This window comes from Hippichthys cyanospilos, chromosome 11, assembly GCF_059441005.1.
Source record: "Hippichthys cyanospilos isolate Australia breed blue-spotted pipefish chromosome 11, RoL_Hcya_1.0, whole genome shotgun sequence".
Lineage (NCBI taxonomy): Eukaryota > Metazoa > Chordata > Actinopteri > Syngnathiformes > Syngnathidae > Hippichthys > Hippichthys cyanospilos.
The window spans coordinates 10,502,621-10,519,930 of NC_142379.1; the positions used below are offsets into that span (position 1 = coordinate 10,502,621).

The window sequence follows — 17,310 nt, forward strand, 5'->3', positions numbered from 1 at the left end:
TTTAATTTCTGCAGCTGCTTTGTTGTGGGATCCTGCCGTCAAGCTCTGCCAGTCACCTAACACAAAAGCAAGTCCTTTGAAATACTTTGCCATATGCAAAAGTCGGTTATGCACAAGCCTTACCACTTGTGGAGTTACTTCATGTCATTACAAATTTTTTGTGGGTCTTCGCTTAGTTGAACCAAAAAGGTTTTGACAACCCACCCTATTTTGTTAATGAGAGCCTTGATAAGTGACGGTCCCATTAATCTGCAATTACATTAAGTCTGACAATAATGTGTTTGCTGTGCCTTTTGTAGACTATTTTGAGCATGTCTAACGATAAATCATGACACATGTGCCTCATTCACCAGGCACAGCAGTGTGATCCCAATTGAAGAGGAGGACAATAAATCCCATTGGAGCAAAATTATTCATTGTGTCAACTTCGTCTTTAAATGAGAGCCACACACAGTCAGAAAGGATAACAGAGTCAATGACTGCAGGAATCAAACCCGTGACTCCCCCCTCATGAGACACAATCTGCCTGCCAAAAATCACAATGAATCACTTTTACAACAAAGCGGAGTGACGCGTTTCCCGGCGAGGGTTGCGAGTGTCATAGCGTTGCATGTGCTTCATGCTCACAGTAGGAGCCATGAACATTCTAAATGTACTCTAGTTGGCAGAACCCATGGGAGATGCCCCAAATATTTATCTGACTGAAAGTGGCCCACTGCAACTTGCTGTATACATGCATACTATTTCTTGCAATGTATGTCAGCATTTTTCTATTAATGTATATTTCATATCCATCTCAGGCTACAAAATACATTTTGTCCCTTGGAAATTTTACAAAGACTAGGATGGGGGTGAAAGACAAGTGATGAACCTATTCAACCCAAGAGCATGTGGAAATAGAAACATACCTGGCAAAGGACTCCTCATCTGTTGCAATTCAAACAAACCCACTAAATTCATTTTATAAACCAGACAGTTAATCCATCATCCATCCATCTATCCTTTTTCAATACCACTTATCAGAGGTAGAGCATTGAGGTTGTAGGAAATATCAGCCAATTCCAGGACCAAAAGGGGTGTAAAATTTCCTCCCCCAAAATAAGACAGGCAGATCGGTGCAGCAGCCTCTGTTATGTGGACTCTGTACGGGTGTGTCGTGGTAAAGAAGGACCAAAAGCCCAAAAGAGAAGTTCTCGATTTACGGGTCAATCTACTTCCTACCCTCACGTAAGCTCATGACCTACTGTATGACCGAAAGGAAGGGATCCCGGATACAAGCGGCTGAAATGACTTCCTCTGCGGAGTGCACAGGCTCAGTGTCAAGGCACTGCTCCTCGGCATTGACAGGAGCCAGTTGAGGAGGTGGCTTGGGCATCTGGTTAGGATGCCTCCTGGAAGTCTCCCTGGTAAGATTTCCAGGCCACAAAGGCAAAATCATAAAAAAAGGTTCTTATCCTGTTAATTCTTCCATTTATTCTCTCCAGGTAACCCGTCTATAAATAATGATAAAGTATAGTACACTGTTAGTGTTATAGACCAAACAGGCAATACCAGTCTGACAAACCACAAGTGTTAAGTGAAAGGGAAAATGTTTGCAGGTATCCTAGCAATCATTTGAATAGGAGCATGTTGACTTTTTGTGGAAAAACTTAATTTTGGTACCCTTTTGACATAACATTGACACCACACAATTATTCAGCTGCACATTTCCATTCACCTACTTTCACCTCCACTGAGAGAGAGCAGTTAACATTCATCTCTCTCCCAGAAAATACACAGAGGATAATTTATCTGATAGGAATCGGGCCATAAGTTTACCCCCAAGAACCAGTTTTACTTAAATTTCAAAGCACGATTTAAGGGGGTCATTGATGTTGATACAAGTCTCCCGAATCAATTTGAATGTTAGTTGAAATTCATTTTTCCTTTCCTAATTGTAAGTCGTGCACTTTTGGCTGTCCTGGTCACACATATAGCTAGCTGCACACGCTCTAAATGACTTCAATGTGAAGTAGTCAGGCTGCAGACCAGTGAGCATTTATTTGGGGCAGTGAGGGTGAAGTGGCTTGTTAAAGTGTAGTTTGATCAGTCCATTAAATTCATAATTTACGATAAAGACATACTCGTATATACTGCGCACACACCCGTTTCACAAAAGAAATTGGAAGGATTGATAATGGGACTGAGGTGTATAGTCTTTTTGGTTTAGGCATGCTGAGGCTCAAGATGCACTTGGGGGGTCTGAGCAAGACTGTGGCAAGTTCACAAGACTTTTCTCTGCATCTTGTTGTTCATTATCATTTTTTTTACAGTAATCTAAATTTGAACAGTCTGTAAGGGACTTAGGGTTTGTTAAAACAAAATAGGAAATTTCTTTCACCTTGTTCTCTGCTATTTTTATTTATGAGTCAGTTTAAGTGTCTGTCTTTGATTTATGTCTTTGTTTGTAGGTCAGAAAGTAGAGCTGTTTTGCGCCTGTTTGGTTTGTTGTGTTGGCCTAGTTCTCCCTCAACTGACCTTACTTGGGTGTGGCAATACTGGGGCTATTCGCCAGATTGTTTTAGATGTCCCTAGACCAGGAACGTATATGAACACACAATCTAAACATCACAAACATTTCTTCAACTGAACTGTACCGGTATGTGCAAACCTCTGAAATCGAAGTTGTCAAAAACTGCACTGTTAGCTTAATTGTGTGCAATACTTACTCATTAGCCTTTGGTGCTTAAAAAGTTCAGTTATTGCGAGTAAGTGGAAAATTGTTATCTTTAGCACAGCCAGTATGACAACAAAATTATAGGAAACATCAATGAAGTACAGTACAGAATGTAACTTTGCCACAAAAATCACCTGGAGATGTTCAGAGTCAATATTTATCTCAGAGCATATTCAGAACATCTTTCCTACTAACTTTTATCCTCACCAGGGTTCTGGGTGAACTATCCTATCTCAGCCAAACTAAAAGTGAGAAGGGGTATTCACCTCGGACCAGTTGCTGGCCAATTACAGGACAAGTACAAACAACTATTTTCACTCACAATCACGCCCAAGGGAAAAAAAACAAACACATCAACCTAAGAATCATGTTTTTGGAATGTGGGAGGAAGCTGGTAAAAACCCAAACAAGCATGGGACAAAGCCAGAGAAAACCCGAGTAAGTGCCAGATGATGCGGGAGAAACCCCAAGCAAGCATGGACAGACCATGAAAATTCCACACAGGAATGCCGGAGGTTGGATCACACCCCTCAAAGCTCTGACGCGCTTGAGTTAACCTCTTAACCAACATACCACCACAACAATGAAATGTTTAGATGAAATGGGATTTTCTCTAACCAACCACATTGGAAAGAAACTGACATCATCTGAGGAATCCACATTTGTCATTTGATTTAAATCTCTCAAGGGAGTACTACTGATTTCCAAGATCCTTGGCTGACTCGGTTGAAATCGTATTACGTAGGTGTTGAAATCTATTCAAATGAAGATACAGAGGAGGGCAGTACTGACACAGTCCCAAAATGCTTTGCTCAACTATTTGCAAGTAATTTATTCATTCAAAACTTAAATTAATCTTTTAATAAATAAAATAACACAATTTTTTTTGCTTAATACCTAATTCTAAACTTTGCCTTTTAATTGAGGCCTGTTTAATGAACGTGTTGAGCAAGACTATGTCCAGTATGCATTTCAGTTCACGAAACCCTGATTAAAACGCAGCGCAATACATTAAAGAGATGTTATGTCTCAATGGTTGTTGCATACAAATCTTCCAGCACTCAACTAGTTTGTATGTATGTATGCTTGCTGCCTATTTAGAATTTATTTATTACAGATACAGGTGATGACGATTACGAGAGATTAAAACGGCGGACGAAATAGTCGGTTCCCCTGGTCTTAGCCCGTCATTTTGAGAATGTTTTGTCATTTGGCTGTCCTTCAGCAAAATGTCGGTAAGTGCTAATTGACTTTCTACTTTTATATGACTATATGATTTGGAATAAAATATATCACTAATATGTTGTTCTGCCAAAGTACTTGGTGGCACAGTATTCCACTTTTAATTACAACCCAATAATTTGTTGAAGTGTGTGTTTCTTGGTCATTGGACACAAATGTACATCTGTAGTGTTGTTAGTCAAAAACCGGCTTTGCAACATTCCGTGCAAACCGGTTTTCAAGTCTAGGTTTCTCCCATATATCAACCGTTGACTTGACGTGCATTTCAGTCACACAGTTCTTGTAAACCCATGTTGTGAGTTTTGCACACATCCTCGGGCGACACAGATTGGCGGGACTATGAGGGAAAAACCTGTTGATGGTTAGGATAAAAGAGCGAGTTCCTAGACAGGGTTTGTTCGTCGTGGAGGACAGCACTCATGGATAGTCCGGATGTGGCCCCTGGACAGCTCCGGGACTTTCAGAAGAACGACTTTGAGACAGACTGGACTAAAGTATCAGAAGGCAAATTTGGCCAAGTCTACCAAGTTAAAATCAAGCTGTGGAGGGAAATTTGTGCTCTGAAAGTCTTTGATACAACCGTGGGCTCAGACATCCTTTACAGGTAGGTAATTACAACCCCTCCCCTACATGTGTTTTACCAAATGCCCTCTTTTAAACATATTGTTTTGTTACAGGAAACTAATGAAGGATGCTTCCCACATAGCGAAAGTGAAATTCAAGTACTTAGTGTCGATCTATGGATTGTGCAGTGATTTGCCAGCCATTGTAATGGAGTACATGAGTAATGGATCCCTGAACAATCTCCTGAGTAGTCACAATCTGATGTGGCCCAAGAAGTTCCAGATCATTCATGAGGCCTCCATGGGTATGAATTTTCTCCACAGTCTTGAACCTCCCCTGCTCCATCTGAATCTAAAGACATCCAACATCCTAATGGACGACCATCTTCATCTCAAGGTCAGTGGCGTGCTGAGATGACATCATTATATTTGCAGTGAGATCTGTTAATTCTTGATGGGTGTTGAGCTGTGGTGGGTCGAGCATTTGGGAACTGGGCCCATCTCATATTGACTGTGCGAACAAGGAATGTTTCGATTCCATTATGTCATCGGAAATTCGGACTGTTCATCCATCCAACATCCATATACAGTGAACCCTTGCTACTTTGCAGTTCCACTATCGCGGGTTCGCCACATCGCAGATTTTTTTTACCATTCCGCGGATTCACAACTTCAAGGATTTTATTTTCATTACATATTGAACTTTTGCTACAGCTTCCAAGCGTGTTGCTCCAGCGAAAGCTTGTACTGAGCCTAAACGCTAACAAAAATGATGACAATTGCTGAGATGATACTTCTCGAAGGGAGAAGTTACTGGGCCGTGGCCCGCCATTTGGGAGTGAACAAATCCCTCGTTCATTACATTAAGGACGAGGTGAACATTAGAAGACGGCTGCCATGACCTTTGGCAATTCTCCGTAGCGAGTTGTTATGACTTGTAATAAAACAATCGTCCATATGGAAGCTGCTTTTGCAAACTGGATTGCAGACTGCCGACAGAAGAAGCCCTTTCTTTTAAAGTCTCGCGCAGCTGCGGTCATATTAGTTGCGGCCCGGACCTTGAATTAAAGTCTAATCTGTACATGATCAAACAATGTTGAGTTTACACTTGAAATACCATTTTATTATAAAAGAAATCTAGGTAAGAGATGCTCTTTACTGTAAAGTGTCTCTTCCTCCTGCCTGTTGACAACAACAGCACTGGGGAGCACTTCATGAGTTATACGGCACGTACCTGTGGAGTTTTAATCTAATCCCGCCCCAACTCCCGCCCCACAGATATGTTTGTGTCAGTTGTGAAGAGCGCCTACAGCAAAAGGCACACACACACACACACACGCATTGACTGATGTTCATTGGCAGATGTTCGCAAGACCGTTGGAAATGTCTTACCTAGATTTCTTTTATAATAAATTGGTATTTCAAGTGTAAACTCTCCATTGTAATAATCTTTAATCATGTACAGATTAGACTTTAATTCAATGTCCGGGCCGCTGCGAGTACTGCAGCTGCTCAAGACTTCAAAGGAAAAGGGAAAAGTTCACTACTGTACTGCGTTTAAGGTTCAATAATCAAAGAGTTAAGTAAATATGTGCACTGCAGTAATACTAGTCATAAATAATATGTATAGCGTGAATACTTTTCACGTTTAAAAAAAATTAAAAGAAAAATTTTTGTTTGTTTAATTTTTTTAATGTGAAAAGTGGGAGCACTACTTAACGGATTTTCAGGTATCACGGCCGGTTCCGGAACGCATCTACCGCGACAAACGAGGGTTCATTATCCATTTTTTTGTTTGTTTCTTTAAAGACAGTTTAAATGGACTTTACCCTCATTCATACATTTTCAAGATATGGGATCAAGTTGCGGTATCTGCAAAACCTAAAAATAGGTGACTGACTCATCTGCCCCAAAAAATGATCGGTAGTTTGAAAAATGCTGCTGACATTGTGGGCCAGCTTGCTTGTTCTGTGTGGATGATTTTGAAACCTGATTAGTTCAAGGAGAAGTCAAAATTTTTCTTGACAATGATATGATAGGTAAATTAATGAGCCCATTAGAAGATTAGAGATTAGATTAGAAGCACCTGTAGCTAAAGCCAAACTGTAGCAAGGTTTTATTTTCTGGACCTGAATTTTCCATCTCTGATGCTCAGGTCATATGATGTTTACAAGCTGGGACATGATTGATCGTGACCTAAGCACTGAGCAACTATGACGGCATTTTCAGATTGATAGCAAGTTACAAATCGGCTGCCCCTTGAGATGGATGGGGCCGTTTATTTTGCTGTTTAATTCATATTCTATGAGTGCAATTTTAATGAGAATACCATGCTTTGACTTTGTGGGCCTGCCTAGAACATATTATAACCACAGTTATTAATTTGAGTTTCCCTTTAAAGAAACTGTCCCATTGCTAGCATAACACAAATTAGCCAGCATTACACACCACAACAGTTTTAAATATTTGTGAATTGCATTTTTCCCCCACTGACACCTACTTGGCTAAATATACTTTTTTAACTTGTTTATTGTTAGATTTCAGATTTTGGTTTAATCCGCTGGGAAGAAGGGACAAACAATAAATTGTTTGTTGAGCATCTGACAGCGAGAGGGAACATAAACTACATTCCACCAGAGATCTTCACCCAGTCCTGTGACCCTCCAGGACTTTCCTTTGATGTTTATAGGTAACTTGCATATCAATTGCTCCCTAATTCACAACACACCTTATTGTATTTTACAGACTGGATGTACCGGTAAATACATATTGCAGTGTGATGTATTCTAATTGACCTCACATGGGATTTGAGTTGCATTACATGGAAATCAGATGAAAGTACAAATTTAAAATGGTTTCCTTTCATCTACAGTTTTGGAATAGTAATCTGGGAGATTCTGACACAACGGAAACCTTACACAGGTAGGAATTAATTCAATTGTTACACAGTGGGAGGAAAAAAAGAGAACGGGATATGAGCTCCCTCATTCTTTCGGATTTCAAACAATACAGGAATAACAAGTAGACTGTGTCTTAATGTTATTGTCTTCATAGAACACAACCATGTATTCAATCACTGCCCAACCTTTTACAATGTCAATACATTTCATTGCATATGCAGCATTGCTTATTTTTGTAAAAAGAGGCAGCACCTCGTAAACAGCATGTAAATTGGATTCTCGGGCAAAAAGCCAATATATAACCTCATTTTGAAACGCTGCTATCTTCAAGTGTCACAAAAATGCATTCCTCAAAGCTTGAGGCTAGCGTGGACAATGTATGACCAATTACTTTTGCACCGTCTTGGCTGACACCTATTTTGTGGATGCAGGGTGCAGCGTGACCACCGTGCTCTTAAATGTGTCACATGGCAGGAGACCCTGTGTGGATATCATGCCTGAGGAGAGGCCATGTGAATGTAATCAGATGATCAGCATCATGAAGCAGTGCTGGGATCAGGAACCAAACAAGAGGCCGCCTTTCTCAGGTACATCACATGACCCAACAAAAATAAAAGAAACATCCAGTATATAGTAATGAGATGATTTGTGATTAAACTAATGGAGTTTGCATGATAGGCATCATCTCTGTCACATTCATCTGTAGGTCCAGTCACATGAGTGGTCTGTCGCAACATTAGGTTATAATCACTAAGCACGTTCAGATTTATGCATAATGTAAATGCAAGTCTGTTAATGCACATTATGCACCATGATGCTGTCCATTCACACCTGTTCTCAAATGTCGATAACCTGTCCATCACATATACATATTCATAAGATGCAGTGGTTCTCAACCTTTTTGCAAGGATGGGCCCCATGTGAAATATTTTATGTAAACGTTGACAGTGTTTCTCAATACACAAATTCTGCTTGACTTATGTATAATCAAAATATCCATTAAAAATGGCATTTTTTATGAATTTTGGTACAAAGTTTCATTTTTATTTTATTTTGTTTTTTATTATATGCAACTTTTTGATAAATGACCAAAACCCGGGTTAAAATGACCCAAAAATATTATTGTGGTTATTGAGGAGGGGAAATTGAATCACAATATATTTTAGAAGGCAGATTTATACACAAGAACATTTCAGAAACTTGTGGGTAATTAATTACTGTAGACATGAACTCGGGTCAAATTGACCTAGTGTGTTATTACCGTTTCAGAGAAACAAACATAACACACTATAACAGTGGTTCTTAACCTGGGTTCGACCGAACCCTGGGGGTTCGGTGATTTGGTCTCAGGGGTTTGGTGGAGCCTCTGCCGCAGAGGTCCACCCCTCAGTCTAGTCTGCTAGTGGGCACAGTCATTGAAAGTGTCCTGCTCTGAGATTTCCTACCATACACTGTGTTGGTTTTGTTGTTTGAACAAGGGGATATTAATGCACAATTCATTTCGTGCACCAGTAAAAAAACAAAACAAAACATTTTTATTTTTTACTAAAGAAGTGTTCGGTGAACGAGCATATGAAACTGGTGGGGTTCGGTGCCTCATATTGACACAGTGAGATTATTGCTGTTCATGTGTCATATTTGATGACAGATATTTGAGTGCTTACTGTGAAAAACGCTGAGGGAAAGGCTCACATTTTCCTCATTATTAAATCCTGATTTCATACGCAAAACACACCGATTTTTTCCCCCCCATTCAATTTGGTAGCTTTTTTAAGACATGTTTCGCTGTGGTGTATCATAGATTTAAGATACGTTTTAAATGTACAAGGTTTTAGCACAAATGTTCAATATCAACTTGAGAAACACTGATTGTGGTGCCGTATATGGAATGTGAAAAGAATTTTGCAGGTCTGTGCAAGCCAGCTTTAAAATGCATTTGTATTATGAGCAGTCAGTTCCCAAGCTGTGACAATAGCTTTGGAGAAGTGCTAATAACATGCGCTTGGCTCCATCAACAGTGATTTTTCATGTGTTTAATTGCTTTTTCCCAAGCAAAGTTGTTTTCTGTCAGTGTATGTTATGCATGATGGAAAGTGAGTGCTTATAAAGGAGATTTGATGTTACATCTGGCCCAACTTCGCTCAAACAAGCTTACACCTTATGAAGTCATGTTTATTCATGAAGAGTAGCTAATAACACAGACACAGTCTCTTTGAGTGCATTAACCTGCAAGTCATGCATGAAGGTATGTTCCATAACATTGCTACAGTGATGATAATATTCCACTGGGATATTAAAGTCACTTGCAAATGAATAGCTTGGTTTAATTAGGCAAATTCATGTCAGTCTTTGACTGCTGTTGTGTTGTTGCAGAAACCGTGAGGAAAACGGAGGCCCTTAGTGAAGTCTTGAAGATCCCGGGACCAATCGATATTCACAACAGCACTTTAAATGGGCACACTGTGGAGCCTCGAAGCCCATTTTTTCCCATCTATGAGGTTATTTCAGTTTGATAAATCTAACAAAATCTCAGGTCACACTGTGTAATGCTGTATTTCTTGCCTGTCACATTAAGTACAAACATTGAAATAGTGATAATCTCGCCTTCATTTACTGATATATTGATTACAGAGCCCCAAAATTGTCATTTTCTGTCAACACTTAAGCCCAAGCAAATGAATAGATGAAAAGCCACACCCCTTTTGAGCTGCACACCAATAACGATGCATCATCCGTGCATTTTACTTGCGGACGGCAGGAATACCAATTTTTTTTTCCAAACATTTCATATTGATTGCGCACCGACATTGATAGAAAAAAGTAAACCTCATGAAAATAAGTAGAGATAAAATAAGTTACTACTTAATTTCAATGTCCAACCCTTTGATTGGAACATTGACCTCGCCAACACGAAGTTGAAAAGAATATATCAATTTATAAATGGATGTACTGCATTGCAAATGTTATTTATTTGACGGCTAGAATTTACTTTGAATTGCATATCCTTAAATCTGCCAAATGGATAAGAAAATACTTTTTTAGGGTTGAACCTCCAATTATAGGGTTGGTTTTGAAAACACAACCTGAAGGTTTGATCCAGATTAAAACCAAGACAGAAATACAAGATCTTATCCAACTTAAGAATTTGTATTTTGGTTTTGAACAATACGTTGCATTTGAACAAAATGTATTAATAATATTATTATTATTGTTATTATTAGGCTTCGTAAAACACTATATGCATAGATGACCAAATAAGACATTTCAAATAAATTATTATATTTCTAATTATATTGTATATTTATTTTGTTTTATATATGTACTGTATATATAATTTATAAATACCTGTATATAATTTAGTTTTTTTACATTTTTACATAGGTTTAAACTGTGCTTAACGTTTCACTATTTCTTAATTTGCTGGCTGAAAAGGCATATTTGAGTCATCATGGTTTGTTAAAATGTGATCAGTAGGAATGGCAAGTGTGTCAGGCTGTCCGCATCAATGTGTTCAGAGTACCTATCACTTAAGTCTATATTGAGCACTCGAGCTCTCCCAGTAAGCGTCTAATTTGCAAAAGAACTAAAACAGAACCTGAGCCACCAGTAAACACTTCCAAAGTCATTGTCAACATATTTGAGTCGCATGTTAGTCCCTTGAATTGGCGATTGAAAGTAATTTCAAAACAGATAACAGTTTTGGTAAAAAGATTAGTCAATATGAATATCCTGGTATCTGGCGCAAGAAAAAAATAGGCAGGTTTAATGATCAAGAAAAAATGTTTACAGCTGTCGATGGCAGAGAATGAGTTAACCAATAAAAACAACAAGGTGTACCTACTACCAGGATATTGTGCGGTTGGTTTTGTGCTGAGCTTAATCATTAACCAAGTTGCGAAACGTTTTTGATGTATTCTTCTCTTTGCTATTTCCCTCTTAGATTTCATCGCCTCACTTGCCTGACCTTCCTGCAGGTAAACACAGAATAAAGAGCGTGATGGATCCTTAGCCAGGAGGGCTGCTATTTAAAAAGGCTGTCACTGTTAATATAACTATACTGACATCAAAAGTCAGTGTGTGGAAGAGAATAAAAGAAGCTTTGATCACTGAAATGATACAAAAGGAATCTTATTGAGCCATTGTTGTTAACCTTGACCCAGTACTAGAATGCTTTACGCACGGTGAAACATTCCACTGAAGTTTCGCCTCTCTTCCACGTTTACATAGTGGGCTACATAGCAGAAATATTTCACTTGAAAGGCATGACATTCCTGTAACCAGCATTTCGTTTGCTCTCATTTGACAGAGGAACAATCCAACAAGGATAGCGTGCTCTCGCTCCTCTTCAAGAAAGACTTTGGTAGTTTCCGATCTTCTGTGAAGCGGGAACACATTAGCACGCAGTTTAACGGCAAAAAGAGTCTCCTGCACTATACGGTGGCCAGTGGTGATACCAAGAGTGTGGAGCATGTCCTGAGTCTGGGCGCTGAAGTAAACTGCGTCATGGCCAAAGGATACACGCCGTTGATCGTGGCAGTCCTCAACAGGTTTGTACTGAGGTGCATTTGTACACGTGGTAACATTTAGGATCGTTTGGTTTAAGAAGGAAACTGTTTAGAAAAGGTCAGCTACGTAGCAAGGGGATTGGATCACCAGTCAAGTCTGTGAGTGAATCACATAGACAAGTAAATTAAAAAAAAAATCTTCCCCTTCAACCTTTGAAAGAAAGCATGCTTGTTCTGCATTACATGCTGCGTTCTCACAGGTCCATCTGTCTGACAAGGTTACTCAATGAAATTTAAGGATATCACCTTGATTGGATGGATCTGAAAAGCAATTACAGTAAATCTGTCATTCCAATCTGATCTCACTATATGTGTCTGATGATTAGGTAGGCGTGGCGGCAGTTAATCAACGACACAGTATGCAGTAAAACTTGTGGTTGCAGGGGACTTTTTTTTATTTAGGTGATTGCGGTTGCTTGAAGAGATTACCTGGGACTTATCTGTTAACAGACACTGTGACTGCAATCAGGTAGGACAAGGCTGACACATACTGAAGTGACAGGCAAACTCTTCCCACTCACATTCACACCTCAGACAATTGTCGAGTTGGAAAAAAGGCCATTTTTGATGGTTGGAAATTGTTAAACCCTCACACCACTTCAACTCCAGACTTGACACTCTCCCTTGGCCTTCTGGTGGAAAAAAAATATGGTTTTAGAATTTAGCCTACATGTGTATTTGAATGTGTCTAAATTCCATCAAACTCAGTTGTGTTGCGTTCGAGCATATTTGCGTTTAAAAGTACTTACATGTGTGAATGTATTTGCATGTACTGTATGTTCGAATGAGTTTCCCGGTCAAACTGTTTACATAGAGGGTTCCACACATTCATTGTGTTGCTAAGCATAGCTTAAATTCAAATAAACAAAAATGCAAAGCGGTTGGTTGTTCATTGACAAATGGAAATGTGTTTGTTTTTGTTCTGTATTTACAATAGCACTTTTACCAGGCAAACCGATACAGACTATCTATCTATCTATCTATCTATCTATCTATCTATCTATCTATCTATCTATCTATCTATCTATCTATCTATCTATCTATCTATCTATCTATCTATCTATCTATCTATCTATCTATCTATCTATCTATCTACTTGCCTCATCTGACATATTTCAGTTTAGCAAGCTGTCACGAGACTTTTTATCACTTTCTTTCTTCTTTCTTTCTGTTTTGTGAAAGTTAATTAACATAAGCGCTGGGCTTAAATGCTGCTTTATCTCACGGGGGACTCATTTCTGCAGGCTTCATGACATCATCTCTTTGCTACTGGAGCATGGCGCCGATCCCACCCAGGCTGATGAGGACCAGTGGACGAGTGTTCATTTCGCAGCCCAGAACGGTGACGACAAGGCCGTCCGACTGCTGTTGGACAAAGGGGCGGCGGCGGATCCTTGTGAAAAGTCTGGATGGATGCCCCTGCATTTGGCCTGCCAGAATGGCCACGAAACGGTCGTCCGCCTGCTGCTGACGCGGCTGTCCATCAAGCGGATCGGGGCGCAGGAGGACGGGCAGAAGAGGACGCCGCTTCACCTAGCTGCCGCGTACGGTCACATTAATATAACTAAACTGCTCCTCTGCCAAGGAGCCGATCTCAACGCTACTGACAGCTCCCTGTCCACTCCCCTTCATTTGTCCGCCGAGGCAGGGCACAATAGGATAGTACGGATGTTGGTGAAGGACGGGGCTGTGGTTGATAGTGCGGATAAAAAAGGACACACTCCGCTTCACCTGGCCGCTCTCAATGGCCATAACGGCATATGCAGGCAGCTGCTGACCAACGGGGCCAGCCCGGACACCAGGACCCACCAGGGCTGGACCGCCATGCACCTGGCCATCATAAAGCGGCACCAAACCACCATGGTGGAACTGCAACATCGGGGTGCCAGCGTCAACGCTCCTGGTGAAAACAATTGGACTCCGCTGCACCTGGCCTGCCACCGGAGCGAAGCCGAAATGGTGCCCAAGCTGCTGGCCGCCCAAGCCGACCCCAATGTGACTGAGGAGAGTGACCGGTGGACGCCATTGCACATTGCCTGTGCCAGTCTCAGCTTCCCAAGCGTCTTGCACTTGATTTCTCATCAGGCCGACGTGAATGCCGCCAGCGCGGCGAAAGAGACGCCTTTACACATTGCTGCCCAGCATGGTCACATGCCCATTGTGAAGGCGCTACTGCTCAATGGTGCGGACAGAAATCTACAAAACTCGTCAGGATTAACACCTGTTGATGTCGCAAAGAGGCACGGTAAATGTGAAATAGTCCAATTACTAGAGCAATAGCTATATATATATATATATATATATATATATATATATATATATATATATATATATATATATATATATATATATATATTTGTCCCCCTAACTGCTATATCGGTGTTTTTTTTTATGCCTGTTCATGCCGGAACAGCCTTGCTGTGCAAGTGGAGTTTTAGATTTCCTTTTTGCCGATATGTATGATAATATATTTATTAAAAGTGCAGTTGGACAAAACAAAGCCTAAGAGACAAGTGACGGATGGCAAAAAGAACAGAAAACACCCATCTGTCTTTTTTTTTTTTTTTAGTAGCAATTGTGCAGGACCCTCTACCTTCTGACTTAGGGCAAAAGGCAATGGCACACCTGAGCATTGATACCCATTCCCATTCCCACTTGAGGACACCTAAAATTAGATTTGAACCACTAATCTCAGAGCTACGAGGTTGATATGTGCACGGGTGGCCAATGTGTCACCAAAAATTAAAAAAAAATAATCACAATTATACTGTTGTTGTATGGAATGAACTTTGTATGGCACCAAAAACATGACATAAGGATGATTTCATATCTAGTGAACACTCACTTAATGCTTTGCATACATTCCAGCCATGTGTAGTATGATGGAAATAGAGACAAAGATCATATTTTCTTATGATTTGAACGACACATTACACTTATTAATACACATTGTTATTTATGTTTTCCTTCCACATGTGTGGGCAAAGAGTTAATAAGCAAGTTATTTATGTATTCCTTTGTAAAATTCAAATTATAATAAATATATGTCCGTGTGTGTATACTAGGCATCTCTTCATCCAAGACAATTTATTATATTTTTCAATAAATGAGAACGTGAACCATTGAAGGACAGTTTTCTTTGCAAGCAGAACGATTACGTGGGGGTGGAATTATGATTCAAATTGGTTTGATAAGGGTGGTTTTGTTGTCTTTTACACATATAGTACAGTGTTTTTTAAGAACTTTTCAATTCTGTAAATGTGAAAATTTCTTCTAAGAAATATTTGTGTGATGAAAGATGATTCAAAGGAAATGGAGTGTTATGAGGTCAGAAAGCCGACAGTATTCAATTGTATCATGATGCTTTATTAGTCTATACAAGGCAAGGTTAGCCCTCCAAACAACAGTGATACAGTCAGAAAATCACAAAAGTGAAACCAGGAGCAAAAAAAAAAAAAAAAAAGTGGAAGTAAAATAATCTTTTTTTTTAATAGTAATGGCCTTCACTCAAAATCTTTTTATTGTACTCAAGTTTTAAACCTAATTTACACTTGTACTATGTTGTATTATATATTTACGATTTTATATGGAAAAAATACGTGGAAACACATTAAAATGTCACTAAATGAAGATCTCCAACTTCAGTTGATTAAAGAACTACCCACTATATTTGAAAATTAATGTCATATCTGTTTTTAATGAACAGAGAGAGCGGGACAGAGCGGGAGTCACTATATTGCTTCACCAGACCTATTTAATTAAACATGATATGCCCTAAAAATGTATTGAAATAAACCAAGAGGTGCAATTCAGGGTCACCGTTATTAGCGGTAATTTGAATCTTTTAAACAACTTTTCTAATTAAAAGTGCACCGATGGATTGTGACAAGGTAAAAAGTGGTGCTGCAAGATAATGCCAATGATTAAGTCCATCCCTGCAGACAATGGATGCCACTCGATTACCACGGTGGCACCTTATTAAATTGAAATGAAATGCATGGAGTCTGCAGCTGTGTTGACCCACACAACTGAGATATATATATATATATATATATATATATATATATATATATATATATATATATATATATATATATATATACAAAAGGCTCACACATTGACAGTGTGAAATGACTGATTGACATGTCTTACAGCAGTGCCAATCTCCTTCTTGAAATCATATTTGAGTGTCATGAAAGACACGCGATTGGCTCCCGGCGCGACCATCAACCAGTGAGAGCAGGCAAAAGCAGTCTCACCCAGAAAACACTGAAACACTACTTTGCGGTTTTAATGGAGGTTCCGGTCCCCAGGATCACTATAATATATATATATATATATATATATATATACTGTATATACGGGCTTGTAACTAAATGTACGGGAACAAAAGCGAGAAAAACAGGGCGGCAAAAAACTCGAACTAAGGGCGCAGGCAGGCTGGCAAAGCAGAAAGCAAACACTACGGGCAGGCTGGCAGGTAAACACAGAGCTGAGGGACGAAGGGCAAGACGGGACTACGAAAACGCGACAGAGACAATATGACATGACAATGATCCGACAAGGGCTATAACAGAAACTAGGTTTAAATACATTCACAAACTAATCAGAAACGCACGGCAGCTGGGCAGGAACAAAAGGCAAGGGGAGCGGATTGGAGGACACGAGGGGCAGGTAACGCGGACAGGTGGACTAAATCAGAACTAACGCAGGGAGACACGAAAGGAGCAGAAACTGGAACTATATACGAAAACAGAAAGGATCAGAACCCCTCAAAATAAACCCACAACCCAAAACCCAACAACAACAAGTGACATATGGACAAAAGTTCAAGAGGTTGTAATACTTTCACAAGGCACTGTATGGACCATACTGGCACAGACCTCAGCCTTTTAACGAGGGATTTCCAAATAATTTTGCCACTAATGGGCAAAAATGTCAGTCAACAAACCTCAAAGCGCAACTTGGTTCGTACTAAGCCCAATGCTCGATATGTTCCCGCTTTAATATGTTAACTGTCTTTCTCCGAGCAGTGATCCCCACACTCAATAAATAAATCCCCCCCTTCCTCGCTAATCCTTTTCGACAGCTATCAGGGAGCACTTGCAGAAGCTGCCTCCGATTTAGATGAGCGACATGCTGATTTATGGTGTCATCCGCGAGAAAAATCTCTCGACCTTGCGCTCGGCTTCATTTATCCGCCGGACTATGTGGTACGCCCGTGCTTTTCGGAAATTTTATTGCATGATTTATGGAAACAAACTTCCCTTTGGTGACAGTTTGAAAATGATAACACTCTGAGTATCTTCAAAGTTACGCATAAA

At 39.8% G+C, this 17,310-nt stretch overlaps 1 protein-coding gene across 1 annotated transcript; it reads left to right on the top strand.

The window, feature by feature from the left end:
- Positions 1–4,215: 4,215 nt before the first annotated feature.
- Positions 4,216–15,113, top strand: ankk1 (ankyrin repeat and kinase domain containing 1). The gene is made up of 9 exons (XM_088428531.1): positions 4,216–4,562; positions 4,636–4,918; positions 7,059–7,210; positions 7,394–7,443; positions 7,853–8,008; positions 9,795–9,919; positions 11,362–11,395; positions 11,728–11,968; positions 13,231–15,113. The coding sequence occupies exons 1-9, from the start codon at positions 4,378–4,380 to the stop codon at positions 14,264–14,266; spliced, it is 2,262 nt and encodes a 753-aa protein (XP_088284657.1). The 5' UTR covers positions 4,216–4,377; the 3' UTR covers positions 14,267–15,113.
- Positions 15,114–17,310: the final 2,197 nt, after the last annotated feature.